The sequence below is a fragment of the Perca flavescens genome, chromosome 10, assembly GCF_004354835.1.
Source record: "Perca flavescens isolate YP-PL-M2 chromosome 10, PFLA_1.0, whole genome shotgun sequence".
In the NCBI taxonomy this organism is placed as follows: Eukaryota; Metazoa; Chordata; class Actinopteri; order Perciformes; family Percidae; genus Perca; species Perca flavescens.
The window spans coordinates 16,876,710-16,901,042 of record NC_041340.1 but is presented as its reverse complement, the minus strand read 5'-3'; the positions used below and the strand labels follow the sequence as shown (position 1 = coordinate 16,901,042).

General features: G+C 40.1%; 3 protein-coding genes across 5 annotated transcripts in view; all 3 read left to right on the top strand.

The window, feature by feature from the left end:
• top6bl (TOP6B like initiator of meiotic double strand breaks) overlaps positions 1-5,074 on the top strand; it is a 6,890-nt gene extending 1,816 nt beyond the window's left edge. For all 3 annotated transcript variants that reach the window (XM_028589770.1, XM_028589771.1, XM_028589769.1), the window contains 9 exons: positions 78-133; positions 469-540; positions 1,083-1,278; positions 1,679-1,802; positions 3,491-3,649; positions 3,735-3,856; positions 4,239-4,349; positions 4,560-4,658; positions 4,778-5,074. In XM_028589770.1, coding sequence (XP_028445571.1) covers positions 78-133; positions 469-540; positions 1,083-1,278; positions 1,679-1,802; positions 3,491-3,649; positions 3,735-3,856; positions 4,239-4,349; positions 4,560-4,658; positions 4,778-4,825 — 987 coding nt within the window. In that variant the 3' untranslated portion in view covers positions 4,826-5,074. The remainder of the gene's footprint in view (positions 1-77; positions 134-468; positions 541-1,082; positions 1,279-1,678; positions 1,803-3,490; positions 3,650-3,734; positions 3,857-4,238; positions 4,350-4,559; positions 4,659-4,777) is intronic.
• A 253-nt stretch (positions 5,075-5,327) lies between these two features.
• Positions 5,328-13,515, top strand: pola2 (polymerase (DNA directed), alpha 2). Its single transcript, XM_028589478.1, has 18 exons — positions 5,328-5,751; positions 6,600-6,724; positions 6,885-6,973; positions 7,087-7,144; positions 7,217-7,326; positions 7,665-7,864; positions 8,033-8,121; positions 8,606-8,758; positions 10,090-10,152; positions 10,303-10,354; positions 11,055-11,173; positions 11,380-11,418; positions 11,647-11,720; positions 11,812-11,920; positions 12,186-12,292; positions 12,556-12,612; positions 12,702-12,828; positions 13,143-13,515. The coding sequence occupies exons 1-18, from the start codon at positions 5,667-5,669 to the stop codon at positions 13,293-13,295; spliced, it is 1,809 nt and encodes a 602-aa protein (XP_028445279.1). The 5' UTR covers positions 5,328-5,666; the 3' UTR covers positions 13,296-13,515.
• A 5,657-nt stretch (positions 13,516-19,172) lies between these two features.
• On the top strand, positions 19,173-24,019 carry zdhhc24 (zDHHC palmitoyltransferase 24). The gene is made up of 3 exons (XM_028589584.1): positions 19,173-19,819; positions 20,679-20,956; positions 22,477-24,019. Exons 1-3 carry the CDS (start codon positions 19,515-19,517, stop codon positions 22,767-22,769), a joined length of 876 nt encoding a protein of 291 aa, XP_028445385.1. The 5' UTR covers positions 19,173-19,514; the 3' UTR covers positions 22,770-24,019.
• The last annotated feature ends 314 nt before the right edge of the window (positions 24,020-24,333 follow it).

Below are 24,333 nucleotides of genomic sequence, written 5' to 3'. Positions count from 1 at the left end.
TATTTCTCTCTGACACGTACCCACAGTATGGTTTTAAAATAGTTAGCAAAAATTTTACTGCCGCTTCTTTTTAACAGATCAACATCCACCTCAAGTTCAAACTGAATCAGCAGACCTTCCAGCGAGACTTAAGGTATGACAAAGCAAATTTCCCATTGGTTAGATAAGCTCATGATAGAACAGTTTTATTCAAAATGGCCTGATACATTTTGCAACAGTTCATCCAGTCACGCTGTATTACACAGAATGTATCTATTTTGTTTCATAACGTATACGTACATAAACATGCAAAAGTAAAGTTTACTCACACACAAAGAATTCTAAGCAGTGATCAGAATGTATAAGTGGCCTGCAATGCTTTTGGCTTTTGGAGTTGCAACATAATAACAAACAAAGGCTGACTAGTCTCGTGAAACCCCCTCGGCCTTGTTTGTATGAAGTGCTAAGGTTGTGTTTATATTTTTGCAGAGTGAAGGTCAAGAGTACAGTTGCATTAGCAAACCAACCGTCACGGATCTTGGACGTCACTTGTAGTACACAGTCAGTAATGCTGTTTGTAATACTTTTTAATGTGTAGTTGTTTGTGTGGATCAATGTTTTCTGACTTTCAGTAGAAACATAATAGAACCCAATAGGAATGGATGTGGGTCTTTATCTATTATTCCTACAAAAAGACATAGATATATGGACTTTATTAATCCCGAATTGGGAAAAGACTGTGTTACAGCAGTAAGTTACAAGGACATACACATACAGAAAATAAAAGAATTATACTAGAGATAATAAATAAGATTTAAAAAAAGATAGGATCAAATAAAATAACAAGATTTTATTACATAAAGTACCAGAACACCTACTGAAAAAAGATATACTCAGAGGAAAGAAAATAATGTACATGTATATATAGTACAACTGTAGAATAAAAATATACAACCTACATACATAGTATATATGAAAACATATATTTTATTAAATATTAAATATGAAGTAGGCCTAAACAGTGTGCAAGTGTGAAATACTGGGGCATATGCTGGTGTGTTTACTTGTTTATAGAAAGTGATTTTCTTTCCTTGGGTTTAAAGGCCTCCAGAGTGTGTGAAGAAAGGCTGCTGGTGTCAGGGAGGACACCCTGTCGTTGGAGGCATGGTGCCTCTCAGTATCCCACCTAAAGCCATGGACCAAGGCCTGTTTGGGGAGCTCAGCATCCAACCAGTCACACTACTAAGCCCCTGTGTGCTGCAGTATCCCAATCTGGCAACACAACTCACTCACATAAAAATATCCTTTGCTAATTTTATCATAAGTCTGCTTGTGATTTTCACAGACAGAATCTCTAGGTGCGAGTTATGGAGGGTGTCGGGATTGCGTCTCTGCTTTTTTAAGATGACGTTCCGCTAGCTTGATGACTTCATGTGCACACTTGGGAAAAATTTGTGTTAAAGCAGAGATGAGGGTCAACACCTCCTAGCTTAGTCATTTCCTGCTGTAAAATAGTGGATTGCTCCCTTAGGATTGTGAGTGAGGCACTACTCCCAAGTGAAGAAGTTCAAGTTGTTGGGTCTTGTTCACAGTCAGATTTATGCTTGAACAGAACTAGTTTGTTCTGTGGATGGAACTAAGAGTAGAACCGCTGCTCCTTTCTGATTTGGATTAGTGTTCCTTGACTTCACGTGTCCAGGTATTGGTATTTGGCCCCAGTAATGTTCCTGTGGCAGGCCCCTCCACCTTCTTCCAGAACCTCCCTGCTCATCTGGACTGTCAGGAACTGGGCCTACACGGTCTTCACTGCTCCTCCTTCAAAGGTAGGCAACAACCACTGATGGGAACAACACATACTGATGGCCAAGATACATTTTAGGTCATTACCTACGGGCTGGTTTCCTTGGCCAACGTCAAAGCAGAAGTCTAGTTAATTCCTGTCCGGAAACACTTATTAAATTGATTATTTTTTAGAGATGAGCACGCAGCCCAGGCCTGAAGCTGCCCACAAAAACTTTGATGGATCACAAAAGGCCTATGATTTGAATAATATGACTGAAACCAGACAGCGCAATGGACGTAGAAAAAGGAACACACACACAGAATGCAGTAACAAAAAAATCTTAAAGTGATAGCACTTAGAGACAAAGGGCTTCAACGCTGAAAATCTGGGCTCCAGCAGTGAAATGGTTGTCACTGCATTTTATAAATCTGTCTCCTGTGAATTATGTCCACATGGAATCCGTCTGCACTAGCAGTTTATGTTTATTGTGGACAGTTAGTTCTGAAGTAGTTGTGCAAGAAGTAGTTGTGCATTCGCATAGAAACATTCTCACAGCAGAGACTTGGGGTGGAAGATGGGTTTAAAATGAGTTTGACATTGCACGCTCAGGTTTCCATCCTGTCTTATACTAGAAATCTGTATTTTCATTTGTCAGATTTAACTTTGACCATGACATTTCCCAGACCTTACCTAAATGTGTTTTAGTAGCCAACATCTAATCATACCCTTAATCTTGCCTCGGTTTCCATAGGTGATTTAAAAAATTAATTTTTTTAAATTTTTGAAAAGTGCAACATTTTGCAGGTGTGATCACCATTAGTGTTTTGAATTTTTCAACTGAAAAGTAATGGCTTATTAACATAATTCTTCTGTATGGGTTTCTCATGTCAGAGTACATGGCAAGCAGGTGGTTGGTCTCCAGTGAAATAGTCAAATAAATCCTTTTGTGTCCAGCCTTTTTGAATGATATTCTTTCTTCTTTAGTGTCTAATGTAAGCCTTAATTTAGTCCGAGGGAAATTTTCTCTTAGGCAATCAGTTAAATGAATTAGAGTTGACTTGAATCTAGGATAAAGCTAAACCATGTGTGAGAGAGCTGCATGTTTATTGTTAAGAGACACTTTTTGTGGAACTAAGATTAATCATTACTAAATAATCTCTGAATCACTTAAAATGTTGCTGATTTTTCAGAAACCACTCTTGCATAATAAGTGTTTCTTGTCAGTGTAGATTACACATTGACTTACAACCACGAGCAAAACCACAGGTCTACATACTGTAAATCACAAGAAGCTTTTTCATTCACAGTACAGATACTAAACTAAAAAGGCCCAATAATACTGTCCACTCTGGTCTTAGGCTGCTAGAGAGAACATCCTCTGTCACAACTATTAAATTGGTGAAGTTTGGTTTACTCTGGTCTGAAAAGGGATGCATTAGGAGGTAAACGCCTGTTAACTCATTGAGCTTAAGTGAACTCAAGTATTAAAACTAAAGCTGTAAAACCAAATGTTGTAACAGTTACTTACCCACCCCAAAGGTGTGTCTGCCAATACCACAATGATACGCACATGCGATTGTTACAATCCACCGCTCAGTGTGCCTTCAACTCGTGAGGACTTGCGGTGTTCACTGATTAAAAGTAAATATCGTCACTAATAATCATGTTTTCCTTTCATTTCCTTGTCATGTTTTCCTTTGCAAAAAATGTTGTAAACATCCTTTGCAGATCATGTGCACAGCAGTGGCATGGTGTACACAGTAGAGCAAGAACCCTGTAAGGATCCAGAGCAAGAATCAAGTCTTCTGCCAATGCAGCAGAGTCTCCGGCTTTACCTCTTTCTGCAGCACAGTGACCCTTTCAACTGCCACCTCTCTGATCTGATGGGTGAGAGACAGCTGCATGTATTATCACAAAACACTGCATTAAAATTGGTCTTTCTTACTTTTTTATGTCTGTGATCCTCCCACAGCCACAGAGGTGCTGATAGAGCACTACCTGGAGGATATTCTGAACAACAACAGGCAATCAGTCACAAAAGCCCTGCAAACTGAGCTGCAGAACACACTGAAAGCCCAAAATCGCAGAAAAAAAGCAAGTCTGACATACGCATACACAGTAACTGCAGAGAGGAAATGTTTTTTTAATCACATTAGTTTTTTTTTTTTTTTTGGACTGTGTGTAGCGATTCAACAACTATTCAACAGAAAAATTAATCAACAAAAGTTTTGATAATCAGTATACTGTTGGTGTTGTTTATTAAGCAAAGATGTCAAATATTTGCAGGTTATAGCTTCTTGTCCTCTGTTTGATCAGTGTAAATTGAATGTCTTTGGGTTTTGGGCGATGGTCATTTTAATTTTTTTCTGACATTTTATAGATCAAATAATTATTAATGAATTGGAAAAAAGAATCAATACATTATTGAAAATCAATAATTGATTTGGGCCCTAATAGTATATGTTTGGGTGTTAAGGACCAAGAGAAGCTGCGATCAGCTGCTGAGGTGATTCTCAGTTCGTCTATCAGTGTTGTGAGCTGCAGCAGTAATGTGGACTTCAGAACTGCCTGTCTGAACAGCATGAAGGTGTGGTATAAAAACTATTTTAAACATGTATATGCATATAGTTATAGTTCATTCCACAACTCTCCTATTTACAATGAAGCCACTGGCAAATATGTTATCAGGTTATATGCTATACACTGTAAATAGACTTGTTACTTACAGAAATGTTCATGTATGCGTGTTGATAGTGTGACAGAAGTCAGATGTGCCTCCAATATGTATGTTTGTCAGGTGCGTGACACTCATGACCTTTCAGCCTCCCTCCGTGAATCACTGAGGAGGGTGACATCATGGAAATTCACTCCCAGGGACAGGTGCCACTCAGCTCAGGTGAGGGGGATGTTTGTTGTTCACACTTGCTACCAACTACAGCTACTATAGCAGCACTTCAGTGCTTTTAGACATGTGATTTTAATCCACAATCTACCACCTCGTCATTACTTTCACAGATGGAAGAACATCCTGAGAGTGATGTTGCCACCAGAAGAGAAATCTGAGCATGTCTGTGTTTGTCTTGAAAGAGTTTTGTTCTGGTTCAAGGCTGTGGGACCATTTTGTTTTGCAATATAAAGTGGGGTAGTAGTGCATGTTGTACTGTTAACGTGAGGGTGATAGAATCTTATCAGCCTCAAATTTAAATAATGTATTATTTTTTTTTTTTTTTTTTATTGTTATGTGTGTGTGTTCCACCAGTTGTTTTAACAGTTTTAAAAACGTTCCCAACAGAGATTTACATTAAACTTAATTTTTGATCTGAGATCATCCTTTGTTGAGTTTTTTTAAATAATTGTTTTATTGTGTATCCAAATAAACAATAACATGAACATCCGTACAATATAATGTAATTTATACATTCTTATTGAGATTGTAAGTTTGCATCAGTTAAAGTTAAGCTAGAAAAACAAGACTAGTTAAACGTAAAAATGTTTCGACAGGGCTGAGGGCTAAAACTAAATAAATACTCTCATGGCGACCACAAGAGGGCGTTAGAGGCTTTTATTTTCTGGCGCTGCTGATTTCCGCTTATTATTGTTTTGGGGTGTGACGTAAGTTCCGGCCGCCAACACCAGCAGCCCTTTTTCGCGGTAAAATGAAATAAGCATCTGACGTTCATCAGATTTATTCTGCTATCTAACGTGTAGCTTATTGATGTGGCTAGTATTTAGAAATCGCATTATTTATCAATTGGTTCGTCGGTGTTGCTATGAAGTCAGAGCACAGCTAACGTTAGCTACCAAAGTATCATCAAAACATTGGACCGTCAGACGTTTTATCCTCCATAACTAACGTTACAAAATCTAGCTAGTAAAGATAACGATAGAGTTAGAAAAACAAACAATGGCACTAGTAAGCGGAGAAAGCCTAAAATCAGAGCTGGAAATGTTCGACATACCCTGCCAAGATGACTCCGTCCTCGACAAGAGTAAGTAGCTAAAAAATTCTAATTTGGTGACATTTTCTAGAAAAATATGTCAACAAAAGTAGCTAAGAATACCATTAACTTAACCCCAACAACCTACTAAATAGTCACCAGGGTGTAGCGTTACTCGACGTTACAGTGTCTGTTTTTTAAAGGTGTTTATGAGGTTTCTTGTTATTTGTGCCCTGTCTTATTATTACCTATGCAATAAAGTCTGGTTCTTTTAATGCCAAACATTGACAGTGACTGCAGGTGGGCAAATCTCTAGGGCTGTCCTCGACTAAAGAAATTCTTAGTCGACTAACACTTATACAATTTTGTCGACTAATCAATTAGTTGATTTAATTGACAGAGCTGTGCGCTTTGAGAGGTGGTTAAGACTAGAAAAGCACAATATAAATGTAGTTAATTAACCATCTGTAAAACTGAGTTTCTCCACAATTAATCCTGCAAAAGCACCACTTTAAATCTTGTGTTTACCATAAATGTGCTCATAAGTTTCTTGGAAATGAGTAATTAAGCATGAATAAGCATAAAAAATGACTAATCAACTAAAGAAATCTTAGTCGACTAAGACCAAAACGACCGATTAATCGACTAAGAGGTGGCAGCCCTACAAATCTCCCACATTTACATCAAATTGTGTCTTATCTCCTGAGGCTGTGATAAATGAGGAAATTCAGTAAAATGTCAAAAATACAGTGATTTCCAACCATTGAATGTGCATTATGTCTCAGTGGCATACAAAAGCATCTGTATTCACGTTAAAGGTGCCTCAGTATACTGTGTTTGCAGTCATCTTGTTGTTACCTGCTCTCCTTCCAATCTTTCATATCTCCTGTGTCCCTCAGTGGTGGAGCAGTGTATTTGTAACAGAATACAGGCAGATGAGATGGTGCTGGAGTGGGTGGCCTACAGCACCACAAAAAATGGACTAAAACTCACCTTGGACACCCTGGAGCAATTTGAACATGAGGTAACAGGAACATTGATTCTTTGATTTGATTGTTTCTTTTTGTCACATGCCATATGCATTGTGTTACTGATATTGTTGCTTTGAGCTTGGCCCTCTGTTAGTCAATATACACTGTCCTCACCGTCATTTTGTATTTACAGCAGGTTCATTGTCTTTGCAGGTGTTAAACAAGAGAAATAAATCCAAACAAATCCTCAGAAAAGAAGAAACTCATAACAGAACCAGAGACATCCACACACTACAGGACATGTATCTTTCACAGTGAACTCTTAATGCTTGACTATCCAGCACCTTCTCTTGTCTTTTGTCTATCATGAGTGTAGGATAATGTCATTGTGATACAGTCCTTGACATTTGTTCAGAATCAAAGCTGAGGAAGAGGAGGAGAATCTACTAGATGCTTACTCTACACCTGCTAAGGTAAGCAGTCTCTTTTGACTTCAGAGACAGTGTTTCTGTTCAGATATAGACTTTTAAAGTGTGTGTGTTTAGGGCTCTCAGAAGCGAGCACTGACCACTCCTGAAAACCCTCATTCAAAAAGAAGTGCCGCTCTGCTGGCCAGCCCGGGCCTGCTGCTGTCTCCTGCCAGCTTTTCTCCCAGGTACTCGGCACTTAACATTAAAATAATGTGTTCCTTATTTTATAGAAATAGTCAACTTTCTGTATCCATCCATTCATCTTCATCCGTTTTCTGTATCACTTTTGTTAACACGTGACAAATATAATAATAGTAGTAGAAACCAAACCTTTAATTCCAACTGACCGTTTAGTTTAAATGGATCTTCATGTGCATTTCATTGGCCTATTTAACACTTTGAAGTGAACTTATTGCATAATCTTGTGCCCATGACAACAACAGAAAACAAATCATTTTTAAATCCTCTGAACCACATGTTAATGTTGCACTGTGACCTGACTCTTCCCTTCTCTCTTTAAAAGTGCAACACCCTCACAGAAGTACAGCCAGCGAGGAGGGAAAGGGGAGGTGGTGGTTACATTCGGGGCTGTGCAGGGAACCCGCTGGGCAGGCAGGAAGACTCCGGGCGCCGGCGTCCAGCTGGAGCTCCTGGAAGGGCTTGAAGACTCCCTCCGCTGCAGCTACAAGTACATGTTCCAAAGGCTGCGCGATGTTCGAAATGGTAAGAGACAAAACTACATTGGAGGGAAGAAAAAAAAAAACTGCCCAATGGCATAACTGACACTTATACATTTCTATTAAATTACAGATGAAACGGTATACACTCTGGTCAGATAAATAGAAACGGTTGTTACACATTGTTTGAAGTCTTTGCATGGATTTTCCCCAGTGTTGACGGAAAAGATAGAGGAGCTTGGCGACGGCCTTAGGTCTCACTTCAACATCGAGGAGTTCTCCCCCGTCTCTCTGCCTGCTCAGGTACAGAGGTGTTACAGCTATGAAAAACCTCTTAAATCATGAAAGCCTTAAACCTTTAATTTCCAAAAGTTTGGAAAACACCATGGATAGCTTATAGTTATAATTTGATGTTTTACTCTGGCAAAGTTTTATTCCTAAATGTTTAACCCTGAACTAATTAGCCTACAGTTTTACTTATTGAAAAAATGTAAAAGCAGCTTGGTGCTGAACTTGGTGCATTTTAGTCAGCTGTTGAATATATTTTAACTTAGATGCAGGAAAATGTTAGTCATGGTATGTACAGTATATCCCTACAGGTTAAACATACTTATCTTGACTAGTTATTACTAGGAAACAATATAACTTCTCAATGTGCTCCATGTTTGTTGTTTTACCTGACTTAAACTAGATACAATGTATTCAATTTAATAAAGATAATTTATTAAATGCATTTGTATAATTAGGTTTAGCCTGACTGCTGTGCTTTATGTCTCTTCACCTGTAGGACAGTATAACAGTGTTGGGTCAGGTTTGCTGCGACAGTAATGGCAAACTGAATGCACACTCTGTTCTGTTGGAGGCGGGACCGGAGCAAGGTGGTCAGCAAGTACCTGTTGACCTATCGGAGCTTAAAGAGTATTCCCTGTTTCCTGGTCAGGTGAGCAGAAGGAGATGTCTTGTCTTGGCAGATCAAGTTACAGATGGGTCGGCTTTGAAAGTAATTTTAACTAGGGCTGCACAATATGGCGTATTTTTATTGTCATCGCAATATCAACCGGCGCAATATACACATCGCGAAAGGCTTCCACACATGACAATAGACACCAAACAGATATTTTGTTAGTTGAAAGAAAATATCAGCAGAAAACTGCACTTTAAAATGTAACTTTCATTCTTGTTTTAGTAATGCCTTTTATACTCAATATAATGTCCAATTAGTCCATAAAAGAACGTTTTAAATTCAACAAGCAGTTTGTTGTATTGTAGAAGAGTACCGAAAGCAGCAGAAATGAACTGTTCAGCCCTACTTACATGGCAGTATACATGATACTGCCATGTAAGTAGGGCTGAACAGTTAATAGTTTTTAAATCGAGATTTGAAAGAATGTAATTAGCTAATCGTGAAGACTGCGATTAATCAAATTTGAAATTTTTAGTTGAATGTAACATTTAGTTTAACATTTTTTATTCCTTTTTTTATTATATTTATTGTTATTTCATAAGATAGATAGATAGATAGATAGATAGATAGATAGAATGCTGCAATAATGTCACAGATTGTTTCCAGAAATGTCCTATTTTATTTTCAGTGGATTTTTCATTTATTTTTATTATTTAAATATTTTTATTAAACATATTATACATAGATGCCGCTATTGAACTGAGGCATATGAGACATTTCAGTTCACAGGAAAGTACTGATATTTTTTATTGGAATTGTTTTTTATTATAACTTAAGCTTTGGTGATAAATGTTCTGTTTGAGTGTTCAATGTTCCATGTTTATTAAAAGAAAAACATATCTTTGTTCTCATCCCCGCATAGGAATACAGAGCAGTTTTGATGGTGCCTCATGTTATAATGCTCCATGACACGTTTTATCTGTTACACAGTGAATATTGAACTTTGGCTAAACTTAAAAATAAATAAATTGCAAATCGAATTGTAATTGCACAATCTGGCAGAAAAATCGCACTTTGATTTTTATTTTATTTTTTCAAAATCTTTCAGCCCTAATTGTAAGTCCCCAGAGTGCATTGTGATTGCAGTAATTAGCTCACACAAAGCGGTGGTCTCTCCTTTACCTGTGCACTGAGGTGTGTGTGCAGCAGGTTACACAGCCACCAAGAGTAACAGAGTATGCCAAGGACCTGGGCATGAGACTCACCCAGCGTCTGACCGAGAACTCTGACAAGCAAACAACAATTCCCACATTAGAATAAATACCCGCCTCCCTGCAGTGTATGAAACTCAGTTCGTTTTTCCTCAGGTGGTCGTGATGGAGGGAATGAACACAACAGGAAGAAAACTGATGGCTTCTAAACTCTATGAGGTCAGCAACAGGTTAACACGTTTTTTTCAAAAGACACATAAAGAGAGCCAAAGATAATTCCTTTACAAAGCAACATTTACTTGAAATGTTGCTTTAAAATCTCCGCTTTTAGAACTGGGGCCTGTTTGTGTATCATTGTCCTTTTTTTAGGGAGTCCCTCTTCCTTTCTACACTTCGGAGGTGAAAACCGAGATGGATGAAGGTAAGCGATGTTGGTTGATAACATTTTTATTCATTTTTTAAGATTATTTTTGGGGCATTTTAGGCCTTAATTTATATAGGACAGCTGAAGACATGAAAGGGGAGAGAGAGGGGGAATGACATGCAGCAAAGAGCCGCAGGTCGGAGTCGAACCTGCGGCCGCTGCGTCGAGGAGTAAACCTCTATATGTGGGCGCACGCTCTAACAGGTAAGCTACCCAGGCCCCCCTCGGTTGATAACATTTTTAACATAATTTCAAGCAAATATAGTGATTAAATGTTTATCCTTAAAGCCTTCATATCATGTATACTGCCATATATATATATATATATATATATATATATATATATATATATATATATATATATATATATATATATATATATATATATATATATATATATATATATATATATATATATAGCCATCTTACATTTTCATGGGCGTTTCACCAGTAAACCCACTTCAGAAGACCGCCCTTGACCTTTCTCTCTAAAGACCTCTTTAAAACAAAACATGTCCAAAAGGGAACACATAATAAAGAAAAAGAGGAAACCGTTATTAAGTTTAACGCTAAGGTCCTTCATCTACAATATCAGGAGAGACTGTGCCGTCGGTTTTTGTCAAAGTTAGTTTTAGTTCTTTGTCCCTTTTTATGTACATTGCATACCCACTGGTCATGTCATGTCATGTGATTGCAGAGCCGATGAACGTACTGGTGGCATGTGGACCGTACACTCCCTCTAACAGTCTGACCTTTGACCCTCTGCTGGACCTAATCAATGTCATTGTGAGGGATCGTCCTGATGTCTGCCTGCTGGTATAATTACTTTTTTGCTTTATCAGAATCAGCATTTCTTCCACATGCAGATGGACAATACGTACATACATACTTGCATGCATGCATGTTGCAAGATGCACAAAATGCTCATATCTTCTGTCACAGTTTACTAGCTTACAGTAACACAGTTGTGACGTGACTGCCTGTTATGTTTGGGTTTTCTAATTCTTCTTTCTCTTCTCCAGCTCGGGCCGTTTGTGGATTCCAAGCATGAACAAATTGAGGTACATCTAACAGTTGGCATTTTGTGTCTTTATACCAGAATACCCACTGCTCCTCGATCTAATGTTTTGCATTTTAGAACAATCTGATTTGAACATCCAAAGTCAATACGTGGCCATGTGAATTCCTTTTGTTCACCAAATTAATTAATTTTGTCCAGCTCTTCAAATCGAGTTGATTTGATCATTAATTGATGTGTCCATCTCTATCTCCGTCTGTTTCTCAAATAGAAAGCTCAGGTGACTGAGACATTTGAGGCCATTTTCTCAAGATGTCTCGAAAGCATTGTGGATGGCACCAAAAGGTATGTCTCATATCTCAACTACTATGAAACTATGATTCCATGATTTAAGCTCCTGCGGACCTTCAAGACCGGTTTGTTTTCTTCTATCCAGTGTTGGCTGTCGCCTGGTGTTTGTGCCCTCCCAGAGAGACATCCACCATCATTTTATCTACCCACAGCCTCCCTTCACCCTGCCCAACCTCAGCAAGGACCAGGTCCAGGTCAGACACACAGAGACCTAAGTGTAGGATTGTACACATAAACTAAACAAGTGTTTCTCGCTTGCTGATGAGAACATGAAACAGGCTTGTGAGCAATCAGGGAAAGCCTCAATGTAATAGTATAGAGTTAAACTTTAGATTTGATGCTGCTCTTAAAATGGGTCAACTAGCAACACCTCTTTCCGACTTGTTATCAACAAGATTCAAATTATTACTTTTAATGCACATATCAGTCTTATACAGTGTTTTTCTTCCCACTCTGCAGCGTGTCACCCTGGTCCCTGACCCCTGCACTCTGCTGATCGACGGTGTGACCTTTGGTTTGACGTCCACTGACATCCTGTTCCACATGGGCGCAGAGGAGATCAGCTGGTGAGGAAGAGTTCTAATTTTCACATACCTACACTAAGCAATGGAGCTCGGTTGGAAATGAATTTGAGAGGAAAATGTCTTAAAGAACTGAATGTTTTGTGTGATTCTTACATTTTCACATGAACAAACCTCTCTGCCACACTTTGGATTTCTACTCAGATATCCGAAGCAGTAGTTGCATAATATTGATTACCGTATATATTTCAATGAATGGCATCACTGTACGGTATTATGTTAAAAATTGAAAATGTCTTGTGTTGCAGCGGCACTGGATCAGACAGATTTTCTCGCATACTGAAACACATGCTGACCCAGCGGAGGTACGAGTCCTGAAAGAGTTCACTTGTTCTCTGTTTTTAAAGATGCTCCAACATTAATACACCCCCCACGTTTGTGTTTTCATCTCCAGTTACTACCCGCTGTACCCGCCTGTGGAGGAGGTGAACATGGATTATGAGAAGTTCCAGAGCTTCGGACAGATGCCGCTGACCCCCGACATCCTCATTATTCCCTCTGAGCTGCGCTACTTTGTAAAGGTACAGAGCTCGTGTTTGGGTTCACATCCTCTACACTAAAGTTTAGTCTAGTTATTGGTTAAGGGCTCAACAGTCTTTTAATGCATTGTCAATATGAAAATAAGTACAGCTATGAGTTCCGTTTCATAATACAAAAAACCACACATTTTAAGAAGTTAATGTAGCTATGAGTCCAAGAAACAATTTAAACATCACGTTAACTTCTGTAAGTCAACATGATGTGATTTTATTTATTTGACTAAAGGCAAAACATTTAAGATGGGCACTTTTCTTTTTGGGTTATTGTATACACATTATGTCTTTTAAAACCTCAGGATGTGGTCGGCTGTGTATGTGTCAATCCTGGACGGCTGACCAAAGGCCAGGTGGGCGGGACCTACGGCAGGTTGCTGATTCAGCGCAGCGCTGCATCAGACGACGGGAGGAGAGGGAGCCCCTGTTTGGCTGCTCAGGTGGTGAAAATCTAAAAGGAAATTCCGATTTTTGAATGCTCATAACCAGGACCAGTGTGCAAGCAGCTTTGAGCGTTGTGTAAAATATGTAAACAAAAAGCTTTACTGTACTGTCGAAAGCAGCTGGTGTATTTTTATATGGCAAACATGTGTCTGTTTGGTGGAGTATCAGTCCCACAGACACAACACCAATAACAATAACAATCTCTCTTCAATAAATTATTGTCACTCTTTGTATTGTTTTTGTACTATTCTCTTCCATCTACTGTTTGTCACAGCATTATATCAATTTTTTTTAAGCCTCTGATTGAAGGAGAAAGAAACCTGCTGAAAATCCTATTTCTTTCATGGTTCAAATAGTCTAAAAAAAGAATTGTTTAATAGGTATTTAATGCAGTAGAGTTATGGTGGGTAATAATGCAACATTTAGATATCTGTCTCTAATCAAACAGAAAACAAAACCATCAACAACAAGTTGTTTTAAAATAATTCTCAAATGTAACTAAATTGTGAGGTAGAGTTTTGTCCTCCCTATTCTTGAGTTTTGGCAGTTAAGAGAAAACCCATTTAGCCATAAAAGTTGTCAAACTCATCAGAATCACTTGGGTGATCCGATTTTGTCGATTTGTCCACTTGAAAACTGTCCACGTTGTCACAAATAGCTGGAAAAGAAATCAAACGGATCAACATTTTCAAAAAGCAAGGTTTTTGTTTTTTTTGTAGATAACCAATCTGTCTTTTAATTGTAAAGACTGAAGAAACCGTACCTTTGGGTTTCTCATCAGCTCTCAGGTCCTTTTCTCTGAAAACGTACAATTTAAAAAAAAAAAAAAAAAAAAAAAAAAGTGAGATGCATATTTCTGGGTGTAGTTTTCTTTTTCTTTTTTTTCCTTCAGAGAAGTAAAATCAGAACTCACTCTTTTTTCTGTGATTGTTCTTGAGGTGCAAGTAGATGCTCGACATCATCCTCATCACTGAACTCATTCGAGTCATCATCGGAGGATCCCATTTTACTCTCCCCCTCATCATCATCATCATCTTCGCTGGCCTCCTCGGCAGTAGTGTGCATCTTTTTAGATCTGAAAACAACAGATTGCTTAAAGTTCAGTTGCTGTCGTTTGTGATCATGAGATCATTTAATTCTTTAATTATCTTACTTGTCTTGTGGTGAGATGATACTGTCCTCTGAATCGCTTTCCTTCTCAGCTTCTCCTGTTTCGTCTCTTCTCTGCTCCTCTTCCTCCTCCCCCGCTCCTTCCTCCTCTTCATCCGACTCCCCGTCCTCCGTGTTGTCCTCGCCTCCTTTGCTCTCGTCCTCGTCCACCTCTTCATCCTGAGAGGATGCAGAACCCTCTTGTCCGTTCTCCCCATCTTCATTCTTCAACCTGTCTGACTGTCTTTCTTCACGATCACCCTCTTCCTCGGACTCCTCATCCTTTTCCTCTGTCTCCTCTTCTTCCTCTGCTTTATTCTTTCTTTCAGAAGCATCATTATCCTCCACATTACTCTCCGCTTTCTCTCCATCTGTCTGACTGTTTTCTTTTTCTTCAGCATCGCCATCATCTCCTAGCTCTTCCTCATCCGTTTCTCTTCCACTGCTTTGTTCAGAGCTACTCACCTGCTTTTCCATTTCAGCTCCACCTCTGTTTTCAGTCCTTATACTAACACTTGCTGATCGCTCCTCTCTCTGGGATGCAGACTTCTCGCTATAGTTCTCAGATTTGTCGTCAGGACTTTGGTTACCCACTTTTTCACTCCTGGATTCCTCAGCTAGACTCTGTAACTCCTCACTAGTAGACTGACTCTCTTCTTTGTGACTCCCTGAATCAACTCCCTTGCTTCCCTTTGCTACCTTCTCAGCCCTTCGTGATTCAGCGGCAAGCCCCCCACTTCTCATCCCCCTACTAGTGCTGGTTCTGCCTTTCACTGACGAGTCGTCACTTTCGGAGCTTTGGGCCACTGTGACTGCAGCAATGACAAGGGCACTGGAAGTCCTAGATGACCTTAAATGAGTAATGGATGGAGTGGAAAAATATGCAGAATAAGTATAATAGGTTAGTGTATAAATGGATTTGTATGGTAGGCAGAACAATGGCTCCCAACTTGGAGGTCAGGACCCCCCACCCCCCAAGAGTATTTATTTTCATTTTTTTTATTGTGAAAAGTTGCATAGTTTTACCTCTTCAAGAGTGTATAAACTATTCAAATGAAAGTTGAGGTATGCTGTGCTCGTACTCTCTTTTTGTGTGTATCACAATTCATTACTAGTAGTACTTCTCTCCTAGTTCTCTCTCATTCAAGTATGAAACTGTTGTAATTATCCCAAAGTCCCATAGTTTAGAGCTAGTTGTTTTGCAGCATTGTCTGATTTTTTTTGTTGTAAAGTTACCATATACTGTAAATTATAGACACTATGTATAGAGAATATTACTTACTTCTGAGAGCTGCATCGTTCTCTGTCTGAGGAACACTGTGATCTTCCTCCCTCCTGCCTCTTCTTCCTCTTCTCTCTGCTCACCTGACTGCTCTCACTGCTCTCTGCATGGCCATCGGACAGACGAACTGGACGCAAAAATGACATATCAGATCGAGCTGATTGAAAATGTCTACGGAGGAAAATAAATGCGTAAGATGAGCTTACAAACACTTAAAAGTTCAACTTGTCACATTTTCCTTTCCCACCTGGTTTGATGTCCAGCTCCTGGGATGCATGACTGCTCCTGTCTCCACCACCTGTCTCTCTCTTTGAGCTCGGTGCTCGGCTTGTGTCAGCCTCCTCCCCCGCCACCTGCGCCTCCCCCGCCTCAGGAGGAGGCTCCTCCATGTACAGCTGAGGCTCAGAGCCTTGAGGGATCCCAGCCGCACCAGCAGCCCAGGACCAGGGGTAGTCTGGCGGCAGGCAAGACCAGCCTGGGGGGTTTTGCCTGGGGCTGGGGGGATGATGACCAGTTGTGGAGGTGAGGTGGTTGAGCTGGAATGAGTGAGGATGTGGGAAGATGTGTGGCGGGAGGAACGATGGAGGGACATGAGAGGAACCCTGAGGTTGATAGGGCGCTCTGATAGGAAACCTAGCCGTCTGGGATTGAGGGTAGGTCTGCCTGGAAGACTGCATATAGGGGAGATGAGGGGAGCCATCTTGGTTGTAGTCTAAGTGGCTGTTTTGGCTGTAGTGTTTTGGAGGTGCGGCAATTTCTTTTGGCATTGTGGAAGGGCCTGCTAACAAAGATACATATTACATAAGAGTTTGTATGTGTCTCTGGAACACACCATTAACATTGAAGAATAAATGTGAGTCAAAAATTTGTATTGTGGCAACAATTTTTTTTTCAAGTCAGTGAAGAGGAGGACACACCTTGTGAAAGTGAAGGTCGATCTGCAGAGGACTGTGTCACATGGTCCTCTGTGTTCTTTAGACATGACCTCAAATACTCCTCCATCCTCTGTGGAAGAAACATTTTTGTCACAGAAATAGAGCTGCTAAGCATGCAGCAAAAGTTCAACAGAAATGCCTTTTACATGTATAAAAGGTTATTTTCAGATAGTTTTTTGACAAACACTTTACATCAGGCAGGTCGAGGTAGAAACGGTTACAATGATTATGATTAAAGGTCCCATGGCATGAAAATTTCACTTTATGAGGTTTTTTAACATTAACATGCGTTCCCCCAGCCTGCCTATGGTCCCCCAGTGGCTAGAAGTGGCGATAGGTGTAAACCGAGCCCTGGGTATCCTGCTCTGCCTTTGAGAAAATGAAAGCTTAGATGGGCCGATCTGGAATCTTCTCCTTATGAGGTCATAAGGAGGAAGGTTACCTCCCCTTTCTCTGCTTTGCCCGCCCAGAGAATTTGGCCCACCCATGAGAAAGAGAGAGAGACATCATGGCTTTCAAACGAGGAAAGTGGCAGTTGGTCAAGGCCACACCCCCACCCTCCATCTTGCTCCTCCCTCTCTCCTCCTCAATAGCTACAGACACAGAAATGGCACATCCTAAGGAAATCTCATTGTGGGACTGGCTCTAATGGCTGTAATTCTGCACCAAGGCTGAATTTTGGGAAATAGACTTCAGATACAGTATTAGGGGACCACTAAGGTCTATATTAAAACATACAAAGAGCACCATGTCATGGGACCTTTAAGAGGCAGAGCGGAAAGTGCTGTTGTATTGAACATCCTCTAATTTTGTAGTTGTTCAGTTCACCCTTTTTTGAGTGTAAGAAGAGAGTTTAAGGGATGAATTTTATACAAACTTTTTTTTTTTTGTATATTTTGATGGCTCTCTTAAAATGACAGAACCAGCTGTATGCGTTGGCCACAAACTTTGTGAATCGTGACTGTGAATTGCTTGTACCTTCCTCTGAGCAGCCTGTGTTTTCTCCTTGAGTTGCTGCTGCCAGCGGGGGGAGTTCTCCTCCAAGTACCGTTCATACTCCTTCTGAAGGGGTCAAGGGTCAAGAAGAAGATTCAGCACCAGAGCTTCACAGTGGCAGGGCTAAACAGATAGATTCACAGATGGGAGTTGTTTGTTGTGTTTGTGTCTGTGCACCCGAATAGTTTTCATGGCAGCAGTGAGAGTTATCATCTCGCTCAGTGTGTCCTGGGCTTCGTCAAACTGCTGCAGCAGCAGCCTGTTGTGATGTTGGGCTGTAAGCTCTCTCTCCTTCAGCTCCTGCCAGCGCTGCTGCAGATCCATTACCTCGCTACAGTAAACACACATGCACACACACACACGTCAGAGATTCAAAACATTTACACCAACGTACACTATGATGCACATGCCTTTTGTATGTGCACTTACAGCTGATGATGACTCTGAGGAATTAAAAAGTCTGCTTGCAACAGCACAGGCCTGTTGACACTGTGAGATGAAAAGACATGAGTGCATCATAATACAGCATCTTACACACACACACACACACACACACACATTCGCGCACAAACACACACACACAATATGGGCTCCCTCTTTAGTACCCATACAGTCTATGTTAGTACCTCAGTATTAGTAGTCTATTTGTATTGTGGTAATTTCTGTTTGTAATGATAATTATTGTATTATTGTTTAAAAAAACAAGTAAAACCCACCTGACCTCATGGCAGCATTCAAAGATCTTACCTTTTTTTAAGACTCTGCTCTCTTTGTTTTGTGAAAGTGTTTCTTTCTGTGCCTATCAGATGTCCGAGAGACGGTAAATTCTCCCTTGATGCAGCCATGACTGCAGGCGTTCAGTGGATGCAGAGATTATCATGGATTAAGGTCTGCGCTTTGGAGAGGGGGAGGGACGAGAGACATGCTGCCCATCCACACATAGGCATGATAATGGGGTTAATCAGTAATGAAAGTTTTTTAAGATTCAAGATACTTTATTGTCATTGTATGAACACAACAAAATGATGTTGGTGTCAATCAGGGCAGCAGCAGTAAAAAACAAAAACAATAAAAAGATTTTAAAAAGGCATTGCACATTGTACTCCTGAGCCTTTGCAGAGTTTATCAGAGTTTTTCAATGCCACACAGGTAACTGTAAAGGTCTGGTCAAAGTGTTCCATTAATCTTTACTTAAAAATATTGAAACCCATTGATATGGCACTTCATTGCATTCTACCTCATTGGAGGAGCGCAGAAAACATCCCTATCCTGCCATCTGAGCAAAGCAGAGCATGTGAAACAGCAGCAGGCTGAGCAGGGGGTATGTATGCGCAACCTTTTTTGGGGGTGTAGAATAACGCAGCATAAGCACAAATAGCCTAAGTACAAATTAATAGACTTAATACTAATATCTAATTTATAATCCACCAGTCTGACACAACCACAATGACAATCTACATTACTTTTTTTTTTTTATCTGTGTTTTAAAAGGGGAACACGATCGTTCACCCAGAGCGGAACCACAGTATGTTGTTGCACCGCGGATGTATTTTCATGTAACACGTTTTAGCAGAATCTTGATTCCGTCCACCCGTTCTCTTAATACATCCATGCTACCAGCGGCTCGTGGTAGGGAGGGAGGCTTTAACAGCGTCACATTTCATCTCTTGCATTACATTAATTTGTCCGAAAGTTACATACATTATTATTGATACACTGCGGTTAATTTAACCTCGAAGAGAAAGCTAACAGAGCGGTTATTTGGTTAACTAAGCTAACCAACGGTTAGTACAGTGCGTCTGTCAAATCCGTCCTCGCCCTTTGAGCTGTCATATCACCGAGAGGTGCACACTGGACGAGCAGGAAACATGACGAGTTTGGCGAGTCGGGTGTTTTTCAGGGTGGACAGGGTGTGTCGCCACCTCCCCGTGGTCCTCAACACTTTCCTGGTCTTCTCAATCACCGGGGAAGTGAGCTACCTGGTGCTGGTCGAGCCTTCGCTGGAGGCGGACCAGAATAAGACGGTGTGGTCCGCCTGGTGGAAAGCGGTCCACCTGCTGGCTCAGTACTTCATGCTGGGAAACATCTGCTGGAACGCCCTGCTCTTCCTCAGAACCAGCCCCAGCATAAAGGGGGTGTTCCTGGGAGGACAGGGTATGGGCCAGGGGTGGAGGTAAGGAAGGAGCAGCAGCTTACAGATAAAATAAAATAAAGAAAATGTGTGTGTGTGTATATATATATACACACACACACACATTTTTTATATATATATATATATATATATATATATATATATATATATATATATATATATATGTATATGGACACCCCTGTCTACTGAAAAGAATGTATCTTTATTGTCCACCAGGGTGGACATTTGTCTTTGGCTCACTAACCACAAGTGACAACATAAAACATTAAAAGCAGACAAGCAGTTAGTAAAACAAACACATAGATCATATTAGCCTACACATTAAAACAGTTAATGTCTATTTATGTGGTTTAAGTCTCATCAGTCACTTTATTGAGTTAAGAATTTTGATGGCACTTGGGATGAAGGACTGCTTGAATACATTTTTAGTTGCCAAAGGGACTCTATAGCGCCTCCCGGAGCTCAAACTGGCTGAAGAGATGATGGGAGCTATCTGCCCGGATATTCCCATTTCTCATTTCCCATTTCCATTTTACCATCTATGGATATTTCCTGCTTTCTTCCTCGTCTTTTAAGGGCTTTTGGGTGTTTGCCAATTATTTAGCTTGCTGTTTAGAGTCCTAGAAAGTTTATTCTTAGATCTATAGTTTAGGTGACTGTATTAGGCAGATAATTTAAAATACTCTTAACAATTATCTGTGCACTAGTTCTTAAATCTGCTGATTAACACAGAGGCCACTACATTTCCTAAGAAGATAAAATAAGCAAAATATACTCTATTTTTAGAGAAGCTCAGCTCCAGAACTGTGCAGAGGTAAATGTTGTTTAGGAGCATCTCTGACTGTAAATAACAGTATTTTCTCTCTTTTTTTCCACACAGGTACTGCTATACATGTGAGACACATACTCCTCCTCGCTGCTCCCATTGCTACGACTGCAAAGTGTGTGTTCTGCGGCGGGATCACCACTGCGTCTTTTTTGGCCAGTGTGTGGGCTTCCGTAACTACCGCTACTTCCTGTGCTGCTTGTTTTTTATGTGGTCGGGCCTCCTGTACGCCACTCTGATGAATGCAGAGGTCTTCATTGTCATATTGAAGGAGGGTGTGACTATGCACAGCGTCCTGCTGCTGCTCATACCCTGGATCATGCTAGTTTCAGGTAGGATCTGGTTTGTGCTGTATTGGTTATGTGTTACCATGCATTCCTTGTAGCTGTGGCACTTACCGGCGTTACTTATACTGTACACATATTTGTTTGTAATTTTTGCACCTCAAAGATTGACTTATTTTAGATAATTTCAATAGTTTTAAAAACTATTTAAATGTGCCATCACAAACACTTATATCATAGCAAATGCCATTGCTTTAAGTCAATTTCATTTCATTTACACAGTCCAGTATCACAATTTTGCCTCAAGGGGCTTTAAAATCTGCACAGCATACAACACCCTCTATCCTTAGATCCTCAATTCAGATAAGGAAAAAATCCCCCCAAAGCGGAGGGGGAAAAATGGAAGAATCCTCAGGGAGAAGCAAAAGAGGAGCCTACTTCATTAGGTTCTTGTCTGCTCTATTTTCATCAGCCAGAACTCACATGAGAGAAAGCTCTGGTCAAAGTGTCCCATTAATCACCCACAGTGGTCTACAGGGAAAGTCGCATTCATAAACACATTTGGATGACACTTTAAAAGCTGAACTGGGGATAATAAGGAATGCAAAAAAATGTACAACATTAAAGGTTACTTTCCCCACAGCTCTCTTTAACTTTAATGCAGCAGATGGTTTATGTATGCTCGTTGACAGTGTTGCTACAGTTACTTTTTAAAAAAAAGTAACAAAGTTAGATTACAAGTTACCTTATTAGTTACATTCAGCAACTGCCAACAACACTCCTACAGCCTCAACATAAAAATGACAACCGGTTTACTGTGAGGCAGCTCGGCATTGCCAGTAGTAGGGATCTGGTTTATTATGGCACGAAAGAGAGCGAGTTAATGGTGTTTAAGGGCAGCATTTCCGCTACAACATACTGCCCGACCAACTTCTTTAACTCTCCCCCACTTACTGGTTTTGCACCGAAGTCCAGCTTTTGTTGTTTGGGTGGTGGGGGACCTCCTGCTCTCTGCTTCGGACCACCTGCTGGGACTTGCTCTGTAGTTTGACTGCAGCGCTGCGACTCCAAATGGTTCTTCAGATTTGATGTAGTGTTTTTGTAGCTAGATAGCACTTTGTCGCCACCAGCACAGAGTGTAGAACAAACCTTAATATTGCCGTCTTTAGCTGACACAAACTCAAAATAGTGACTGTGTCGCTGCGTGGTACACGTGAACTGTCCTCATGCTGAAAACGTGACTTCACTCCCCGAGACCCAAGAAGAAAGCAAAAACAATATATATTTTTACTGAGGAAAAGGACAAAAATAGTAACGCACAGTGACTTGGATAAGTAAATTTAATCTGATTACTGGTTTGGAAATAGTAATGCCTTGGATTACTCGTTACTGAAAAAAGTGCTCAGATTACCCGGCATCATTGCTCGTTGACACATCAGTTCGGTTGTTTGTGATGAAATGGATTCCAGGAATATAACCAAATCTATTTCACGTGCAAATTTAACCTCAGCCTGGATTTCCATCGTTGGCTGTGATCTAATCAGTGCTGCTGTCCCTTCTCTCCCCAGGCCAAGTCTCAGCACGTGCCTTTGCCTTCGCCTTCATTGCTGACACGTGCGTGGTGGGCTTTCTGCTGGTGTCCGCCTTCTTCTTCTTCCATCTCTTCCTGATGTTTCGGGGTCAGACCACAAGGGAGTGGTACTCGACCCGCCGACCCTACAACCTCGGGCTCCTGGGAAACCTGCGTCACGCTCTGGGCCTTCGCTGGTACCTCTGCTGGCTTTGCCCACTCCTCCCATCACCTGTCCCTGGAGATGGGATAAACTTCCAGGTCACAGGATCGCTGGAACCCACCCGGTAACAGCTGAAGGTCTGAATATTAACAGGCCGCATGTCTTTGCTTTAGTGGTGATGGTTAATGTTATCGGGAGCTGCAGCAGCAGCAGGGAAGATCACCTCAGTTCAAGAAGAGGTAGCTTGGGGTGGGAAGAAGCCAGTGCGTGGTTGTTTTAAGATGTTAATGGGTGTAACTGTCTACCGGTATTTTCTCCGTAGTCTTTACCTTGTGCTGAGACAAAGAAATGATGGGTCTACTCTGGAAGGTATATTTACCTTGACCTAAAGGTAATCTGTACTGTACACTCATTGCCTCAGAGTATTAACACAGAAATTAGCATTGTTCCTCAGGAATACTGAGCCCTGAAAATATATGTAAACATCACTGAAATGGGAATGTATTTTATTGGTCATGGAAAATGTATGATTTTGAAATCCTTGTTAACAAGCACCTGCAACTACAGACTACGACTCCTGGGTAGTCATCCTCTTGGGATGACAACTTAAATGGACCTTTCTTGTACTGATTATTTTTAAGGTCTGTTCCTCAATATTCCATAGGATTCTTAATCTTGTCTACATCCACTCCTGAGCTCCAGCTGAGTTTACTACACAGAGCTTTTTACTGGAAATTGTTGTACCAAGTGAGACGATGAGAGCACTGAGAGGGTGTTCACAAGAGTTGACAACATGTGTAAGAAAACAATCAACAGAAATTGTACATAGTGTAAAATCTAATGTTGCAATTTACAGACTAATGTAAAGTAATTAAGTGAATACAGCATTTAAAATCTACTTATTTACATTTGGGCAGTCTTTGCCCATGTTTCATATTACGCTGTCTATGTTTCAGTCAGTAATGTACTACTACAAACTAAACCTACAGTGTAACAACATGACGTGTACTGACTTGACTGCTGTGTCCCAATTCCCTACGACATACTAATTGTACACAGTAATGTATACAACTCTTTATAACATCCTGTTTTTGCAGTAGGTATACGGGAAATCATTACCTTTTTATACAATATGTTTGACACAATAGAATGAAAATGATAAATCTTTTCCATATTTTCTGAGGTGTTTCTGGAGCTGTTTCACCTCACTGTTTAGAGTATGTAGAAGACACTCCATACTCAACCTGCTTTGATTTAGTATATAGTGTGGATTTGGGACACAGCTAACATGTCTCACAGCGCTTGACGCCAACTGGACTTCTGTTACCTTAGTACAATTTCCCCTTTTTTGCACTTTTGCTTTTGTCATTTTATTTCACCTGGTCTTAAAATTTAGTTTTTTTATATATATATTTATATATATATATATATATATATATATATATATATATATATATATATATATATATATATATATATATATATATATATATATATATATATATATATATATATATATTTTTTTTTTTTTTTTTTTTTTACAAGCCATTGTTTTGATATGAGCTCTTGTCCTAAACTGAATTTACATTGCAGCATTTTTTTTTTTAAATATTTTTTAATTGTTTGATTTTGTCTGCCTTTATTGTGTGCTGTATCATGGGTCACATTGTTTGTCTGGTTTTGCTATTCGAA